At 34.8% G+C, this 13,751-nt stretch overlaps 2 protein-coding genes across 2 annotated transcripts in view; both read left to right on the top strand.

The window, feature by feature from the left end:
• LOC105627352 (protein patched) overlaps positions 1-8,747 on the top strand; it is a 53,551-nt gene extending 44,804 nt beyond the window's left edge. The window contains exons 7-12 of the mRNA XM_012208638.1: positions 3,077-3,484; positions 5,060-5,704; positions 5,946-7,139; positions 7,426-7,914; positions 8,036-8,159; positions 8,614-8,747. Of these exons, the coding sequence (XP_012064028.1) occupies positions 3,077-3,484; positions 5,060-5,704; positions 5,946-7,139; positions 7,426-7,914; positions 8,036-8,159; positions 8,614-8,747 (2,994 nt within the window). The remainder of the gene's footprint in view (positions 1-3,076; positions 3,485-5,059; positions 5,705-5,945; positions 7,140-7,425; positions 7,915-8,035; positions 8,160-8,613) is intronic.
• Positions 8,748-11,989: 3,242 nt separating this feature from the next.
• On the top strand, positions 11,990-13,667 carry LOC105627183 (spindle and kinetochore-associated protein 1-like; the record flags this gene model as incomplete). The annotated part of the gene is given in 6 exon segments (XM_012208470.1): positions 11,990-12,041; positions 12,044-12,087; positions 12,375-12,492; positions 12,690-12,811; positions 12,887-13,364; positions 13,510-13,667. Coding segments are annotated over 6 exon segments (972 nt in total), but the record flags the coding sequence as incomplete, so codon positions are not given.
• Between the last annotated feature and the right edge of the window lie 84 nt (positions 13,668-13,751).

The raw sequence follows: 13,751 nt of genomic DNA on the forward strand, positions 1-13,751 counted from the left end.
CGGCCGGCCGTTGTCTCTGACACGTGCACAACGTAGAATACGCATCGCTACGCGCGCGGTATGTCTGTCGTACTGTAGCATACGTCCACGTACTTCTCTCTCTCTCTCTCTCTCTCTCTCTCTCTCTCTCTCTCGTTTCTTTCTCTGTCAGACACACACCTATTTCTATTTTCATAACGGATATGCGCGCTCTCGTACTTAAAGTAATTGCACTTAATGGCTACGCGGCGCGTTCGCGCGGCATGCATGCGCTTCAGAATATTTCGAATGTACCTGCAGGCGGGGCACGTTGATCGGGTGTTTAAGTCAAGAACCGGCATCGCGTGTTCCGCATATGCACGGAGTCCCGAAGAATCGCGTTCACGACCGGCTCAACGTCACGACGCGAATACGCATGTTTTTTCCTTATTAATTCAGCGTAATTAACCACCGTCAATTCTTGAGTCAGGACAGAATTAATAATGAATTCATAGAAATAATAAATTTTTATTTTGTTTGCCGATAAAATGTCGAGACAATTCGTATGTTAAGGTCTGTAATGAACATGCGTACACTAAAAAATATCGGTGCGAATTTAACATTCATGCGATGTTCATATACGTAATTCTCAATGTGCAATATTGATGTTGATATTAACATGATGTTGATTTATAATTTCTGTGTTCATATTAACTTAAATTCATCATCATGGATTCCATATCGCATTGGTTAATATTAATTATGTTCGAAATTATCGATAGTTCATCGAATAATTCGATTTCGATTCAATCGCTTATTTTTATTTGCTTCATTTATGCACAACTCTTATAAATTAAAAATTATTCTTCTTGTTTGTACTTAAAAAATCTGGAACGTTATTGAAAATTTATCACTTTTAAAATAGCTTATAAAGTCAATCCGGAAAAATTTAATTCGAATTTCATTTTTCAATAAAAAAAATTCGATTTAACGTAAAAACTTCAAATTCGATTCGATTTGTTTTCGAATTTATTCAGGGTTGCCACAGGCAACTGAAAAATCAGGAAAAATCAGGGAAATTGAAATTAGTTATGGGAAACTGGGAAAAATCAGGGGAAAATGTAAAAAAAGTCTGGAATTTTTAAATTTGCTCACAATTTTCTTAACTGCTTCTATTCTAGATAATTGTTATAATTTTTTAATATTATCTGACGTTTATAGTGAAATACGTTCAAAACTCGCACACTTTAAACGATTTTAATAAAATAATTAAAATTTATATTTTATTCAGTATTTTTATTTGATCGCTCTTTTTCATAACTTCTTTTTTCCAATACTAATTTATTTTTTTTTACTTGAATTTGCACCCAAAATTTTACTGTGCTACTAATCTTTTTTGCGTTGTTATTTAATAATACATACTAGCTTTCCTACAATTCTTGACTTTAAATGTGTTAAAATTTATATATTTTATATTGGAAAATTTTCCATTTTCATCTGGAAAACCTGAAAAGTCAGGGAATTTTAAAATTTATTTTCTATGATAATCCTGTTATTACATCAAAGATTCAATTCGATTCACAAATACTTTGCACACTTCTAGTACGAATTATATATGGATACCATATGATGTTGAATCCACACCAATATTTTTTATAGTGCATAGTAATTAGAGAGACGCGAAAGCGTAACTCATATCCACGTCGAGCTATTTTTCTCTCAAACACTTCCAATGCTGGAAGACGGCGGAACGTGTCGCGAACACGAGTAAAAAGCACGAAAAGCGTGCCGGCAACTCGGCTACATTCTACACGCTTCTTCGTGGAATTACATAATGTCGGTGTGAGGTAACCGATTTCAATCACACGTACGATCGAGAATGACGAGGCTTTATTTGGTATGCCTTTTCTATGTACTTCATCGTATCTACATTTCCGTAATGCAGCGGTAGTTAATGGCGTGCTTTCAATTCAATTAAGACGACACTATCTAGTTATCCCAATTTCATCCGATTGTTTTTAATTAATAAAAGAGGAAATAAAAGTCTATATATAAAGCGATATGACAAAAATTATGTCTTTCTCATAAATCTTTTAATCCTCTATTTCTTTTCCTATCGTGTCTTTTATAACTTTTTTTTTAAATATTGTACTTTTTCAACAATTTACAGTTTTAAGTCTTATATTAATTTTTCAGTTAGATTTGACTTAAGATTAATCAAGATTAGGGATTATAATTTTTTTCATTTGTTTTTCTAAATTTTTAAATTTTTTCAAAGAAATCTTTTCATTTTTCGATCGTTTGTAAGAAATGTAAAAGCTTCGATATTTTTGTAAAGGAAAAATCTAGATGAGATTGATCAATGAATCTACGAGATTCGAAGAAAACGATGAGCGTCCTTTCTATACGCGCGTAAAGGAAAGAAAAGTCTTGCTCGAGATATGTTCGGATACAGTAATAATTCCGTCATTGAAATTCTATTCTTCGTGCCGCGTTGTGGCGGACACTCATCTGTTCTGGTATGATATAAAGGACAGTGGACAAGGCAGCTTGATCGTCTAAAGTCACGGCTGGTATGCCCTTTTATAGGACCCTATAAAGTCTCTCGGTGTGGGGTCCACGACACCCCCGGTTACTCTATAAGAAAGAACATCGCTCGAACCTCCTGTAATAATTCTTTGCCATAGGAATTCCTGGCGTGACTTGACACGGTTCTGCCTTCGGTTACGCTTGAGAAATTCATAGATGAAAAACAAAATGTTGCGGAAGGGCTTGAGGTGGTGGACTTTTCTAGTCCCTTGCGTTTGAAATGGTTGTTGCTTATAAAAAAAATCACGGAAATTTATCTAATTTCTAATTATCATTTTCATTTACATTTATTATCATCATCGTCGAAATCTAATTAATAATTAAAGAAATCATTGCTTCGTAGAAATCAATTATTTTACATTTTTAGTTTTTTGATCGCGCGGATGAAGTTTTATTTTTAAAAAATGATATCTGGAAAATCATTTTCAAGTTGGTTCCTTTTCGCATAATTAGATTTTTTTTAAATTATAATTTTGCTGAGAGCAGCTTTCCATTTTACTAATTTCCAATTCTACATTTTCTATAATAGGTACCTGATGTAGGAGTCGAATTATCAGGTGGTTGCTATGGATTCGCGGCCAAATACATGCATTGGCCGGAGGAGTTGGTAGTCGGCGGCGCCAAGCACAACAAGACGGGCCACTTGACTCGCGCGGCCGCGCTGCAAACTGTGGTGCAGCTAATGGGCGAACGCGAGCTGTACGATTTCTTAGTGAATACCTACAGGGTCCATCATATCGACTGGACGCAGGAGAAGGCGGCTAAAGTTTTAGAGACTTGGCAAAGAGTATTTAGTAATGAAGTGAAAAAGCTGATGGAGGTCAACGGATCGGCACCGTACAATCTGTACGCTTTCAGTACGACAACCATGAATGACATTCTTGGGAAGTACAGCGAGGTGTCCGTCATGAAGATCGCGATTGGTTGCGTGCTTATGGTTAGAAATAACTTTATTGTGTGTACTACTGCACACTACATATAGTGTACTACTGCATATAATGTAATTGAAGAATCTTAATGCAACAATAGGCGAACTCATATTTTAATAACGGAGAATAAAAACATTTTTTCCTATCACTTTATTGGGAGTATAAATTAGTTCGATCCGTTTTTTTGTGCATTTATTTCAAAACAAAATGAATGAACAGATCAATTAAAGTATTGTCCATCGCTGCCTACTATTTTTTTCCATCTCTCAGGCAATTTTCGAATTCCATCTCGAAAAAATGACTCTTTGGAGGCGATCCAATTTTGGAGCCAATTTTCGATTTCTGCGAAAGAAGTGAACCGTGATTTCTGTGAAAGAAGTGACTTGCTGTATCCTTCGGAACAACCAGTAATCAGAAGGAGCAATGTCCAGAGAATACGACGGGTGCAGTAAAACATCCCATTTGAGCGTTTTCAAATATTTTTTTATGACTTTAGCGACATGAGGCCGAGCGTTGTCATGAAGAAGAATAACTTTATCACGTCTTTGTCGTTTTTCTCGCAATGCACGGCTCAAACGAGTCAATTGTAGCCGATACCGATCGCCCGTAATGGAATCGCCAGGTTTCAGTAGCTCACAGTAAACAAGACTCTTTTGATCCCACCAGATATAGAGCATGATTTTCGAACCATGAATGTTCGGCTGTGGTGTTGATGTTGAGGTCGATGGCAACGATTGATGGCTTAGTGTAGTATTTTTTCTTCTTGTAGAATATCCACTTCTCATCTCCAGTCACAATCTGATGCAAAAAAAACTTTTCTCTGTTGTCTTTGAATCAGCTGTTCGCAAGTGAAAAATCGTCTTTCAACGTCTCTCGGTTTCAGTTCACAAAGCACTCAATTTCCTTGTTTTTGAATCATTCCCATGGCTCTCAATCGTACAGAAACGGTTTTGTTGAGTTACTCCCAATGCAAGCTTCTCTTGCGTTTGACTCTGATCTTCTTCGAGTAATGCCTCTAATTCTTTGTCTTCAAATTTTTTTGGCTGTCCAGAGCGAGGCTTGTCTTCAACGCTGAAATCTCCATCCTTGAAACGTCGGAACCATTCCCTACATAATTTATCAGTTGGAGCAGTGTCACCATAAACTTCGATAAGCATTCGATGGGCTTCAATCGCACTTTTCTTCCAATTAAAGCAGAAAATCAACTTCCCGCAAATGCTGCTTGGTTAACACAAAATTCGACATTTCAAACACAGTAAAAATCAAGGTTTTTGTATGAAATTCAAAGCGATATAAACTGAATATTATTAGCAGATGTTTAACCTCTCTGAAACCACCAAAATTAGCTGTCACTATGAACCATTCACAACAGCTGGAGCTATATTTAGGGAAACGGACCGAACTAATTTGTACTCCCAATAACTTTAAAGTTCATTTCCTTTGTTTTTAAAATAATCCACTGTTGCAGTAAATTTCAATTTCTTTTCAATTATTGTGATTCCATAAAGTTTAAAGATACTGAAAATATTTTTATTTTATTTATGTATTTTATCGTGATTCAATTTCTGTTTTTATTTTTCTAGTTGCTGTATGCTGGTGTAGCTCTCTTTCGTTGGAAAGATCCAGTGCGTTCACAGTCCGGGGTAGGAATGGCTGGCGTAATGTTAATTTGTGCCACGGTAGCCGCAGGATTGGGTTTCTGCGCTCTTTTAGGGATCCCATTTAATGCCACCACGACGCAAATAGTGCCATTTCTTGCCCTTGGTCTGGGCGTACATGATATGTTCCTGTTAACGCATACGTATGCGGAACTGTCGGTAAACGAAGTGCCCAGCAATGAGCAAACGGGAGTCGTTCTCAAGCGAACTGGCTTGTCGGTGCTGCTGACAGGTCTGACCAACGTTATTGCCTTCTTCGCAGCGTCGATAATCCCAATCCCGGCTCTCCGAACGTTCTGCATGCAAGCCGGTATTGTGCTATTGTTCAATTTGGCCGCCATGCTGTTGATATTTCCTGCGATGGTCAGTCTAGATCTACGACGTAGACGTTCTGGAAGGAAAGATATTCTCTGCTGCTGTTTACCGGCGTCACCCAATCTCGGAAAGAATAGATACTCCGTGAAGATCAACGGCACGGCCAAGCAAACGGTCACCAGGGCGATACCACCTGAGAGACGAGAAACCTGCACACAGATCTTAACTCCGCAGAATACACAGAATGAATCTTGGGTACGAAATGACATATATGTATATATATCACATATATACTGAACTTTTGTTTGAAATCATATTGTGAAATATCAGATTTTAATATTCGCTGTATTAGAAATTGAAGAACTTTATTTAATAAATGATTGCTTGATTATAACGAAACTTAATAAAAATCAATAACAATTGCTTTCTATATATTTACACAAGTTGAAATTAACGCAGAATCATCTACAAGTATCGTTTTGCATTCGTGTTGCAGATAGGTGGAAATGTTATCGACGCGGATAAACAGTGTACTGAAGAAGACGCGCTGACCGGCTGTTCGCAAGATGATTGTCTGAGCTTTTCCTTGACACAGCTTGCATCTCGGCATTACGCACCCTTTATCAGTCGAACGGCTACCAAAGTGTTTGGCGTGATAATTCTGGTCGCCGTGCTAGTTGGTAGCATATGGGAGGCGATATCCCTACGTGATGGTCTGGATCTGACTGATTTAGTACCGCAGAACTCGAATGAGCATGCATTTCTGTCTGCCCAGGCAAAATATTTTGGTTTCTACAACATGTATGCAGTCACCGGTCGAGATTTTGAATATCCGACTAATCAAAAATTGTTGTTCGACTATCATGACAGTTTTATGCGGATCAAGAACGTCATCAAGAATGACAATGGTGGTTTACCTGAGTTTTGGCTTAGTTTGTTCCGCGACTGGCTAAAAGGTTTACAGGCCGCATTTGACAAGGACTATGAAAACGGCTGCATCACTCAGGAAAGATGGTTCCCGAACGCGAGCGACGAAGCAATTCTAGCATATAAGTTACTCGTGCAGACCGGTCATGTGGATAATCCAATCGATAAGACGTTGATTACTAGTGTACGACTGATTAATGGTGACGGTATCATTAATCCACGTGCTTTTTACAACTACTTGAGTGCCTGGGCGTCCAACGACGCGCTTGCTTACGGTGCTTCACAAGCAAATTTGAGACCTGAACCACGTCAATGGATCTACATTAATGACCATGAGCTCAAGATTCCTAAGAGCATGCCGCTTACGTATGCGCAGATGCCGTTTTACTTGCACAGGCTCACGAATACGCAAGATATCACAGAATTGATCAGTAGCGTCCGGGAACTATGCAAAAAATTTGAAGAACGCGGTTTGCCGAATTTTCCGTCCGGTATATTATTCCTCTTCTGGGAACAGTATATGAATTTGAGAACCTCCATGTGTATCGCCCTTGTGGCTGCATTGGGTGTAAGCATCTTAGTAGTCGGATTCTTATTATTGAATATATGGGCTGCTGTGCTGGTTGGTTTCTTTCTTCTCGTTGTTATTGCTGAACTACTAGGTGTTATGAGTCTATTCAACATTAAGTTAAGCGCAGTACCTGCCGTATTGCTAGTGGTTAGTGTGGGCATAGCTGTTCATTTCACGGTGCACATCTGCCTGGTAAGTAATTTGAGAAGTTTCTTCATTAGCGTATCTTATTCTTTTAGTTGTTTCGAGCATATTAGATTTATAATATCAAAATCAAAAAATTTTTTGGAAAATTAAAAGTGATCGAATGTTTTGGCTGTATTGTATTATTTTATCAATTGTTTTTCATCAATCGTTAGTGACATAAATCATTATTGATACATTTATGCATCAACATTTTAATTGATTTTCCCCTATTTGCATTTTTATTTTGTATAAGTCGCGTCTCTGTTAACATAAACGCGTAATTCTGTTTCAGAGTTTTGTCACCAGTGTGGGTAGCAGAAATCGCAGAATGCGTTTAGCTCTGGAACATATGTTCGCTCCGGTTGTTCATAGTGCGTTCACTACGCTACTCGCCGTGGTGATGCTCGCTTTCTCGGAGTTCAATTTCATAGTCAATTATTTTTTCCTTGTATTACTCAGTGTAATCGGTATCAGTCTTGTGAATGGCATCTTTTTCTTCCCCATTCTATTGTCCCTTATCGGTCCGAAGGCGGAAGTAATTCCGAATGATCATCCGGATCGTATATCCACGCCGACACCGCCAGCATCGCCCATCGTGAGAAGATCCAAGCCGCCCACACCACCGAGGAGATCTCACAAAATTGATAATGCTCGGCTGCATGCTGAACCATCGCTCACAACCATCAGCGAGGAACCCAACTCGTGGCACAGCACGCAGGAATCCTGTATTATTGTTCAACCGGAACTCAAGGTGGAGACCACGTCCACATGTGGTAATCAGGTGCGTTGAGATTCGCGAACAAATTAGTTGTTGATAAGCATGAGAGCGTAACTTCCTCCAATAAATTATTACACTTTTCCAAGCATGACTAACGAGCGTGTTCTTTCATTTTGACTAACAGAACTGTAGCGGATCGGATTCGAGTGGGTCTAGTCGAACGTCGCCGGTTCCGCCCACATCACACATCACCACTAAGGTCACCGCAACGGCGAACATTAAGGTCGAAGTTCATACACCGTTAACTAGTGAGTATTCATTTTAAACAATTCTTAAAAATTACTCCAAAATATTTCCTTAACGTAATTTGAGACTTTAAACTAATTCGAAATGCTGTCTAACTAATGCATGTTGCTGTGTCGAATATAATTATATTTATGTATTGCTAAAAATATTTACTTTTGAATTATTTTAACATTTTTGTTAGAGAGAGTGTAAATTATGATAACTTTTTTATAAAGTCTTACTTTAAAAATTAGAGTAAAATTTATATCGTTAAAATTTGTATACATTGTGTTATAAGTTCGAAAAAATCCACAAAACATAATATAATGTATCTTTTTTTAATTTTCTATGCAAATATCGTTATCTTCACGCTACACATATTTACTTATTTTATTCCTATCTTAATTTGTTATTGCATTTTCTCAAATCGATATGAGGGAATTATAACAAATATATTTATTTTTATGATAATTATAGGTGGAATGGATCGTAGTGAAAAATGCCGGCACTCGGGCAGCAATAGTCGAAGGAGCTCGCGCTGCAATACGAACGTTAATGCTGGGGAGTCTTCCGGTTCCGAGCCAGATTCAGACTCTAACGCAAAACATTAATAACAAGTACCGGGGGGACCGGCAGCTACTGCTCAAGTACCACGCAAAGCGGGAAAACACAGAAGGCTGACTAGGATAGATTAATAGATTTTCCATTATCTCTTTCTGTTTTCCTCTTTCCTCTCTCCTTACCTTTACTTAGCTTTCTACTTTTCGGTTCTAGACTGTTTTTCTCCCTCAAGTGAGTAATGCAACATGAATTGTTTTACTCAAACTTTAAAGACAAAAGTATTATAACACAAATCGCAACTTCATAATATATATATGAATATTTTCATAAACAATTTTGTTGTAATTTTTTGTGTTTTTACAAATTTTTTAAAGTTTTAAGTAGACTTTCTTTGTAAGAATCAACATTATATTTACTTAATTAGGATTTGTTATTACCAGCGAACTATATTTACATTTTATGCGTATATTAATGCGTGAATTATTATAAGATTTTAAGTAAAGTTTGTTAAAGTTTTTAATGAAAAAAATTTTAACCGAAATTATGTTAAAAAACAGAATACTTTTCAAATATTTCAACAGTGTTAAATAACATTACCAAGGATAATAATGCGTACAATTTACTAAATCAATGTATTAGATTATTTTAGATAAATATACATATTTTTTAGATAAATTTATTTAATTAGTGACTTGTGGCGTCACAAGAGTAGTTCGTGTCTTGTACTACTGGCAAGTACATAAGAACGTTATATGATTTGTATTCTTTCGAGAGAGAGGAAAGACAATACTTGCCAGTATGCCTTTGTTTATCAGAGACTGACACTAACATCTATGTCAGTGAGTGTATTCGTAATATTTGCGTAATACATAACGGGAGAGAGCATTTACTAAAATGTATATATACATACTTATTATTTAATTAGAAAGTTAAAGATATTATTGTCAATAGAAGAACGCGACATTTCTCAAATGTAATCGTGAAATTTTGCGACGATGACGCTTTATTGTGCGACAAAAACGACAAAATTTCCAAATAGTACTATTTATTTTTTTTCTACATTAATCATGTTAATCATGTATGTTACGCGCAGTGTGTATGTATGTGACTACGAGCGGTATACTGAATCTTTGAGACCTATTTATTATTTATTTTAATAGTATTCTTCGGCATTTCTGCGGGTGTGTGTGCGCGAGCGCAATATTTTGTACGCATAAATATATAATGACTCTCTTGTAAAAATAATTATTTATATCGGACTATACGAGAATACTTTTCATTGCCTACGACAATAACGGTACTTAATTTAATGTGGAGTATATATTCCTATTCTGATATTCATACCTCTAATGTGTATAAAATTGTAATATATAGTACCAGTGACCTAGTAACTGCGGCATGCATTGTTATAAGATGTGACTCGTGAAATTATGTAATATAAGCGAGAAGTATTCTCTTACTTATGTCAAGTCAATTTTGTATACATATGCGAGACTCGAAGTGTGTATTTAAAGTGACGAAAAAGCATTCTGCAGAATGGCTTTTGCATTTTGTACATGTTGTATAAGCTCGGATGGGAAAAATAGTCAATATACCTCTAATATACGTATAAATTGTACCATGACTTTTATTTTAAAAAACTTCATTGTAAGAATCTAATTATTTTTTATGTAATTAATGTGTAGAAGTGGTATTTGTACGATTTATAATCCAATTTTTGTAAATATAAATATTGTAATAATAATTATAGCAATACATTACCTTTATTGCTGTTATAATATCGGCAATATCGTAAATAAGATTGAGATACAAAATTAATATTATAGCAAAATTGCATAAATTAAATTATAAATTATATATATTATTAAAAAATTGCATTAAATTATATTAATTTTCTTTTGTATAGATATTTCTAATAATCAAAAAATTTAATTTATATTGCAATTTTAATTATAAATCTCCAAATTAAAAATTTTTAAAGCTACAAAAGCAATTTCTTCTTAGAGCTTTTATTAATTTTTATCATATATCTAATTATATTTTTTTAATTTGTCTTTTTCAAAATTTAAATTTTATGATTTGTTTATGTCAATAGTTATTGAGATAGTTGTGACCTTATAACACAATCTCTCATTGTTTTATTTAAAATCTCAAATAACTTATTTTATAATATTAAGTAACAATTAGTGTAGTATTTAATTTAATAAAAGTTATAGAACAATTTTATATTATAATTTTTAAAAAATAATGAAAAATTTCTTGACAGTCGATAACAAGATAGTCTAATCTACAACTATCATTCTTCCATCGAGATTGGATATAGGTGGAGCTGATGGCTATTTTTTTTAAAGGGACGTCCAAGTATAACCTAATCTAGAATAGCTATAAAGAGAGTGACGCTAATTGACCAGAAATCACCATTTATGTCCTATATTTACGCAATTTCTCGTTTTATCTTCTTCTTTCTTTAACGTTATCTTCTTTTTAATTAACAGTAAAGTTCTACATTAGTTGCAAGCCGATCGCAAGTTTGCGACAGTCAATCTGAAGCTTGCATTTTAAAATCAACGCTTTATATTGGCTGTTGCAATAAACTTACGATCGTCTTGCAACTAATGTACAACCGGCTCTACATAGAAGTCATAGACGGTCGTAAGGAACCAATATGAAGTTTGCATTTTGAAATCAACACTTCATATTGGCTGTCGCAATAAACTTGCGATTGGCTTACAACTAATGTAGAACCAGCTTTAATGGCTCCTGTACGTAGAACGCGGCAATGCTTGCCGCGCGACGAAGCTGGCGCGATAGCCAATTAACGTCTTGCTTGCTCGAAAGAATAATAGATATATAATTTCTACCACGCGACAAAAGTTGAACTCAATCCAACTTTTGCCGCGCGGCGCAGGTAACATTACATCGTTTCTAGAAATTTTGCACGGTGAGGATGACTTAAGAACATATGCCTGTATTCATAATCAAGTCTTATATTTATATTTTAGATACTCAGCAGCCAATGAAATAATTCATAGAGCATCTAAAGATAAATTTAAGGAAGCCTTAGTACAAGGTCTGACTATGAATACGGGCAATAGAATTATTAGTTAGTGCGACAACTTTCGCCGCGCGATAAGCGTTGCCGCGTTCTGTGTGCAAGGCCATATATAAGGACACTTAATGGTGGAACCAATCAGAATATTAGGCACATGCATTGGCGCCACTCTCTTTATATCTGTTCTAACCTAACCAATGTGAAATTTAAATTCAAAGCGATGCTGAATGATGTGTCACGTGCTCCAAAAAAAAGTTATTTACATTGCTCCTCATATCTGAAAATATTTCAGTATAACAAAAAGCGAAGGACGCAGTACCTTGCGTACAGTGATTGAAGTAGCTACTTCAGAGTAATATTGTTTTTTAGAAATTAATATTCCTGTAAACTTAAAGTAAAGCTTGCATTCCATTGTACACCTAATGTGCATGTATCATTTTATTTTTGTTTAACACTCTGTGAACAAATATAAAATGATCTCATGCGCGTTATGTGTGCAACGAAATGGAGCTAAAGAAAGATATGTTTGCATACATGTATTTGAGTTATATGCACTTCCTTGTACTAATTATATTTAACATTGTACAAATTTTATTGTACATATTATTTAATTCAATCTTTGCAGCGAGCTGTGATGGATGAAAATAGATCTGTGAAACAGAATGAGGATAATCTGGAAGAGATAATTGATAAACAAACCACAAGACTCCAGGAACTAGATATGGCCACAGCATTAATAAAAAGTATTATTGTGGCATTTGTTGCACTTTTATAAAATTTTAATGGATGAATTTTTTTGTGGATGATTTTAGAAGAGTCATCTTTCAATGAAATATTAAAATTTTTTTTTTTATTGATAAGATAAAAAAGAGATAGCTTATTTGCTTTCTGTGTAATATATTTGTTGGTATTTGCCAGAATCATATTTCATTTCTTATAGGTAAGCAAAATATAAAAGGTGAACTTCAGGATGCACATGAGGAAGTACAGCAAATTTCAGGTGGCATTAGCGAAGCAAAAAAAATGTTAAGTAGAATGCATGAACAGAATTCTCGTTTGAGGGTATGTAGTCAAGTTATTTTTAAAAATTTATTTCAAGAATTAGAAATTAATTAAGATATCTTTATTTAAATGAAGGAAATATTCACGTTAGTTGAAACTTTGGACAAAAGAATTCTCCATCAAGAAAGAAATATTCCACCTGAACTTATACAAGGTTATCAGGATGCCATATATACTCCTTTGACAGAATATCCTGTAAATCCAATACACCGGTCGATTAGAAAAACACCCAATAGTGTAAAAAACATCACAACATTTGAAAAGGAAGAAACAGTGAAAGATTGTAAAAGAACACTTTTTAATGAACCAGAAGTATGTCCAACAATACAACTTATCACTGCAGAAGAATTCAATACAGTACCTAAATATATTATTGGAAGGCAAACTATTAATAGTTTAGAGACAATTAATCACTTTATAAATGCTATAAATCAAACGTTAATTGCAAAGTATACACTGTTATCAATGGGAAAGACTGCCGCTCAAAAAAAGGGTGATATTAATTTGTATTTATACTATAAAAAGCAAGAGCTTGATATTCGAGATGAAGATGGTAAGTCTTAACAGTTTATATAAGTATGTTAAATATGTGTAAATAGTTGTAATAATATAATAATGTCAATATAATATGTATTTCACATATGTGTGTAAATTTTTGTACGCCACTGTATATTTTAAATTATTAAAATAATTTTCAGGATATCTTTACTTCTTCACAGCTGAGGATTATTATAGACAAACGAAAACAAAAATTGATAAGACCAAGTTGAACTTACTAACAGCATTGCGCCATTGCAAACGTTTACGAGAATGTAGAATTAGAAATGAATTACGATATGTTATAACGTCACATTAATTTATATAATTTTCTGTGTATTCATAGACTTTTAACATTATCGTAATAAGAAAAATGTATTAATTTACTAATAATGTTCTGAAT

This window comes from Atta cephalotes, assembly GCF_000143395.1.
Source record: "Atta cephalotes unplaced genomic scaffold scaffold00008, whole genome shotgun sequence".
Taxonomy (NCBI): Eukaryota; Metazoa; Arthropoda; class Insecta; order Hymenoptera; family Formicidae; genus Atta; species Atta cephalotes.